Source organism: Globicephala melas, chromosome 1, assembly GCF_963455315.2.
Source record: "Globicephala melas chromosome 1, mGloMel1.2, whole genome shotgun sequence".
Lineage (NCBI taxonomy): Eukaryota > Metazoa > Chordata > Mammalia > Artiodactyla > Delphinidae > Globicephala > Globicephala melas.
In genome coordinates, this window is record NC_083314.1 from 178,812,841 (window position 1) to 178,818,595 (window position 5,755).

A 5,755-nucleotide genomic window follows, 5' to 3' on the forward strand; every position below is an offset into this window, starting at 1 on the left:
TTCCTGTCAAATCAGCTCTACACTTTAAGGGATGGAAGAAGGGTCAGCATTCCAGAAGTTCCTTGTCATACCCAGACTTTTAATCAGGTGACACTGGAGAATTAGCATCCTAGTGCAGGAGGTTGTGAGAGGGCGGAGAGGGGTCTCAGACGTCTCTTGCCCCTGCCCCACGCTTGTCTTTCTGGCAAGACCCACGTTGAGGAGAGCGAGTCCTCTTGCGTTGTTGGCTCAGAGCGATCAGAACCACGGACAGCGGTCAGAGCGCCCGGAAGACCCGCCGCCGAGCAAGGTGCGGAGAGTTACAGGCGGGGAGGGAAGACGCGCTGCGGCGCGGGGGTGGCGGCTGGGCCTGTGATTTCTCTGAGTCACCCCGTGCGCCCGGCAGTTGCGTCGGGTCTCTGATCGCTGGGGTTCCCTCTGCCCTCTCCAGGAATGCGGGGGGGAGGAACGAGAAAAGAGACACTCTAAGGCCCCGGGGTTTTTGCAGGAAAGGGGGAAGCGAGAGACAAAGGACCTATAGCGGTGTCTACCCAACCCCGCCAACTCCCCCCCGCCGCGCGCTCCCGTTGTCGGCCAGGCCCATTTCTATACAAGGCCTGCTCTCCCCGGCCTCCACCCCTCCTCGCGGAGAGGTGCATTCCCCCGCCCTGAGCTCAGCGGGCCGAGCCGGAACGCGCCGATAAATCAGAGATAACCCAGAGGGGCAGGGCCGGCCCGGCTCTCAGGACGGGGGATAAAAGGCCGCCGTTGCCCGAGGACCCAGCGGGTGAGACGTGAACCGGGACCCAGCGCAGCGGCAGCGGCGGCAACCTCTCTCCGCCCCTCCAACGACATGGACCCCCAGACGACGCTGCCCCGGGCGCTCATGCTCCTTCTGTTTTTGCACCTGTCGCTGCCACGCTGTCGTTCCTACCCGCTAGGTGGCCCCGGCCCGGCCTCGGAACTGCGCGGGATACAGGTGAGCGCTGCCGAACTGCGTAAACCCGGCTCGCCGGGAGGGCACCGACAGCAGCAATTAACGGGTCCCCACCTACTCCCACCCACCGTCCCAAGAGGTCCCCACCCTCCCCTGGGAATTAGTGATAAGAGAGTGAGAAAGCGGCGAGGCTGGGTGCGGGGACCCCCGTCCCCAAGGCGGTCGGTTTGCCTTGGCGCCATCGAGAGCGGCTGGGCCCAGGTGCGGGTTCCTGAGGCTCCGCCTCCCCCACCCATCGCAGGAACTGCTGGGCCGTCTACGAGGCAGGGTCTTGGAGCTGCAGGCCGAGCAGATGGACCTGGACCCCCTTCAGCAGGGCCACGGCCTCGCAGAAGCCTGGGAGACCCGGGCGGCCGCCCCCGCGGGGCTCCTCGGGCCCGGCAACAGCGTCCTCCAGGCCCTGCGGGGAATACGCAGCCCCAGGATGATGCGCGACTCCGGCTGCTTTGGGCGGAGGCTGGACCGGATCGGCTCCCTCAGCGGCCTGGGCTGCAATGGTGAGCACCCACCCCCATTCCCACCGCGTGCCGCCTTTCTGGGTTTGAAGTCTCGGGACCAAACTTTCAGCAAAGGACACCTGGATATCACTCTTTCTTGCCGTCAGTCCTCAGGGTCAAGGAGCGCCTTTCTGGAAATATTAAATTTTGACAACATTCATTACCATGCCTGTGAGTTCCCACCCACCTTCTAACCCCCTCCTGCCTCTCTTACCAAAAGGGGCAGAATCACCTTAGGATGTAACTCGGTCATCCCATGAATTACATCCGTGTAATTCGGTCAATTGCCTTGGCAGCCCCTTCTTGACGCAGAAAGAGTATTAAACATTTTCCTCCTGGTTTCCCCTGAACTGTCTAGAGCTGCAAGGGCAGAGGGCAAGATCACCAGGGGGACAGCAATCCCCAGTTTACAACGAGGAAAGCAAGGTCCAGGGAGGTAGAGTATTCCAAAGCCTCAGACATCCAGATGGACTGAAGGTGGCACGTGGTGAGGGGGAGCTCAGGTCCTGCCTGCCTCCCGCCCAAATGTAATCATCACTCTCTCTCTTCCCCACACAGTGCTGAGGAGGTATTAAGAGAAGGTCCTGGCGGCATCCGATTCTCCCTCAACCCCCTGCTCCCCTTTGAAGCAACTCCTATTTATTTTTATTTATTTATTTATTTATTTGGTTGTTTTATATGAGATGGTTCTTATCTTTGAGCACAAATTTTCCATGATGAAATAAAGTCAATATTATAGCTTTTTCCTTTGAAATTGATTTGTCTCAGTGTTCTAAAAAATAATCCGTCATTGAAGAACAGTCAAACCCTGTGTTTTCTTGAAGATCCCAAAGATGTCCTAATGGTGGGGCGGGGACACAGCTTCAAGGGCTGGTCAAACAGTTGGGGGGGTGGGGGGTGGTGGCTGCTTTGCTTTAAGGGCTTTTCATGCTCTGAAAGGTCTCTAAATATCTCAAGCACTTGAGGCACTTCCCAGAAACTACTTTTCAGAGGCCGGCAGTTTCTCCCTGGGAGTTGAATGGGCCCTGATGTATTCCTGTGACATGAGGGTGTGTGTCAAGGTATCTGCCCCTTGACAGTAGCCTTCCCTTTGCCTGGAATTCTGCCATTAGAGGCCCTCTCCCTGTATTTGTCATTTCCAGAAGCTCTCAGAGATTGGGGGCGCTTTGTGTGTGTGTGTGTGGTGTGTGTGTGCGTGTGTGTGTGTGTGAGAGAGAGAGAAAGAGAGTGAGAGAAGGAGATATGCCAGCTTATTTACATTCCTGATGGGGGTGAGCCCTCCATCTGCCCCAAACCTCAGGTGCAAGTCTTCAATTCCTGATGTCATCCTGGAAAGGCGGCTCCTAAACCCTGAGTTTAATAGCATTTTCATTTCCTGAGCCCATAAGTTTAGAAGTGCCTGAAAGAGGCCCAGCATTTCAGGGTGCCTTCCTTCGGGGCCCCACGTCTTCACTTCCTCTCTGCCTTAGAGGGAGAAGACCTTTATTCCAAGGCAGAAAAGGAGACAAGCACTAGAATCCTACTGTGTTGCCTTAATCAGCAGGGAGTCCTGGTAGAGGTCACTGCCCTCTCCTCTCAGGGTCCTCCTTCCCCTGCATCTTGGGTTCTAGGCATCCCAGGTCATGCTGCAGAGCTCTCTCCTGCTTTCAGGCTCCCAGGCTTCAGCTCATGCCGTTTCCTTTGCCTAGAATGCCTTTTATGATCCCAGCTCTGCAGGAGGACAGGACTATTATTATCCCCTCTTTATGGATGAGAAAACTGAGACCCAGAAAAGGGAAGCATCTTACCTGAAAGCATTCAGCTGCTAAGTGCCAACACTGAGGTTTGAGCAGAGATCCACGGGACTCTCGTATGGCTTTTCTGCTGTTCTCATCTGATGTTTCTTTGAGTGAGAGGGAAAGAGAAGTGGTGGGTCTTCGTGTTATTTCTCACTTTAACCCAGTGTGCATTAGACATATCTAATGAGATTCAGATTTTGAAGGTAAGGTTTTAGGACCAACTTATTTTCCAATAAAACTGTGAGCCATCTTTGCCTAATGTTTTTTTTGTGTTGTTTTGTTTTGTTTTGTTTTGTTTGTGCTACGCGGGCCTCTCACTGCTGTGAGTTCTCCCTCTGCGGAGCACAGGCTCTGGATGCGCAGGCTCAGCGGCCATGGCTCACGGGCACAGCCGCTCCACGGCATGTGGGATCTTCCTGGACTGGGGCACGAACCCATGTCCCCTGCATTGGCAGGCGGACTCTCAACCACTGCGCCACCAGGGAAGCCCTGCCTAATGTTTTTGACCCAGGACAGTAATGAGTAATTAGCACAGTTAACATTTATAAAGACCTCACTATGTACCAGGCCCAGTTCCATGAATTCATATTAGTCCTTGCAACAACTATGCAGGAAGGACTCTTATTATCCTTCATTTTACAGATGGGGAAATCGAGGCACAGAGAGGTAATGTGACTTTCTCAGGTCCCGCAGTTAGTAAGCGGCAGAGCCAGGATTCAAGCCCACGCATACTGGTCCAGCAGCCAGGCCCCTAACCACTGCACAACCCAACCTTTCCCAAGCCAGTGAATTAGGCTTGCTGGTGGGTTGGAAGTTCCCCCTCTTAATGGCATCACTCAGTTCCCCATTTGGGGCTGCTGCATATTGGCAACTTTCTCCCCCTGCTCAGGTGATGAAGACAGACCTCCTCCCAGAATGCCCACTCTACAAACCCAGCCAGCACTTCAGAATTCTTCCAGCTAAATCCAGCTCTTCCATAAGTAGGGCCCAGGCAGTGGAGTCTGTATGTATGATACAGATATATCCTGTTACTTGAACCTTTTCCCCAAGCAAAAGTCCAGGAGAGAGGACCCCAAAACAAACTGTGAAGGAAGCAAATATGTCTTCTGGAGGATGGGGAGTGGGTGGCCTGATGTACCCAATGAAGTGACATCTCATTGAGCTCCCCCTGTGTTTGGTGTTTGGGGCAGTGCTGTGGCACATGCATCATCTATGGGTGCCCTTTAGAACCAGCCCTCCCTCACCTGTGACCCTGGCCCCTTCAGACACATCCCCATGTAGCTATAGCCATGGCCTTGTCCTCCCTGACTTTCCTATTATCAAGCTCGTCCTCCAAAGAAGCTGCCAGATTACGTGTCTCCATGGATCCTTGTCACTGGAATCTACCCAGAAAGACATGTTGGTGGACACAGGCCCAAGGATGCCTAGCCCACGGCTTCACAGCTGGAAGGAGCTTCGGTAGAGGGTAGACTGGCTTTGCTGGGTCTCCAGTTTTGAGGTTACTGAAGTCAGGACAGTGTTGGGCCTGAACGCTACATCTCATGTCACTGATGCTGCATTCCCCTCTCCATCCCTCTCGTGGCAGCTTTGACTTTTTTTTTGGCCACGCCGTGCGCCTTGTGGGACCTGGGACCTTAGTTCCCCAACCAAGGATCGAGCCAAGGCCCTCAGCAGTGAGAGCACAGAGTCCTAACCACTGGACGGCCAAGGAATTCCCAGCTTTGACTCTTCTGAGAATGATTTGTGGCAAGAAAGAAAAGTGCATTCTTTCCTCATGCAGAACCAGGTGTAAACAAAGTCATGAACTTGGCCATTTGTCTTTGTTCGTGTTGCAGTTCTCAACCTTCTATCCCTGTCTCTGTAGGATTTTTCATGCGATCAGTGCTTTTCTACTAAGTGGCCCGTTCCTCCCGTGGGGTCAGGAGCCAGGCTCCATACAGCTGCCTGGGCATCCTGGAACATCTCAGCCATGGGACCTTGGCTCCCACCCTTGTGCCCGCAGTGTCTTGTCTCTGGCACTGCCAAGTACAGCCCCTGCCCTTGCTGCTTCAGTGCACACGAGCCCTAATTTCATCCAGCAGCACTGTACTTTCCTGCCCGAGGACTTTCTCTGGCAGCCAGAGTCCACTTCCTGCGGGCAGGCAGGAAGTGCTGGGGAATTGACACGGACCAGGAACAACACTCAGTCAACACCAAGAGAGCCCTCTGTTCACAGGTGGTGTGTATCTTTCACTGGTTACTGGATTTCTCTGTGGGGGGGGCTTGGGATTAAGCTGCAACTGCCCACGGTGATCCGTGCAGCTAAACTCCTTCTCTCCCTGGTCACTTCCCCACCCTCCTGCCAGTATTTCCTGGGATTATCTCCAAAATAAACTACTTTGCTTGAATACTTGTCTCAGATTCAGGAGAACCCAAACTATGACACTCCCGAATGAGTAAACCTTCTCCCAGGGCTCCACCCTTGATGACTTCAGCCCTTGGAATCTTCCTTGACTCCGTTCTTT

General features: G+C 54.1%; 1 protein-coding gene across 1 annotated transcript; it reads left to right on the plus strand.

Moving 5' to 3' along the window:
• Positions 1-377: 377 nt before the first annotated feature.
• On the plus strand, positions 378-2,147 carry NPPB (natriuretic peptide B). The gene is made up of 3 exons (XM_030865715.2): positions 378-958; positions 1,218-1,473; positions 2,032-2,147. The coding sequence occupies exons 1-3, from the start codon at positions 833-835 to the stop codon at positions 2,046-2,048; spliced, it is 399 nt and encodes a 132-aa protein (XP_030721575.1). The 5' UTR covers positions 378-832; the 3' UTR covers positions 2,049-2,147.
• The last annotated feature ends 3,608 nt before the right edge of the window (positions 2,148-5,755 follow it).

What these genes read in the sequence shown, in the direction of transcription:
- NPPB (XM_030865715.2), top strand. Translation starts at nt 833, where the DNA reads ATGGACCCCCAGACGACGCTGCCCCGGGCGCTCATGCTCCTTCTGTTT. An exon ending in CGGAACTGCGCGGGATACAG is followed by an intron (nt 959 to 1,217) that starts GTGAGCGCTGCC and finishes CACCCATCGCAG; the next exon opens with GAACTGCTGGGCCGTCTACG.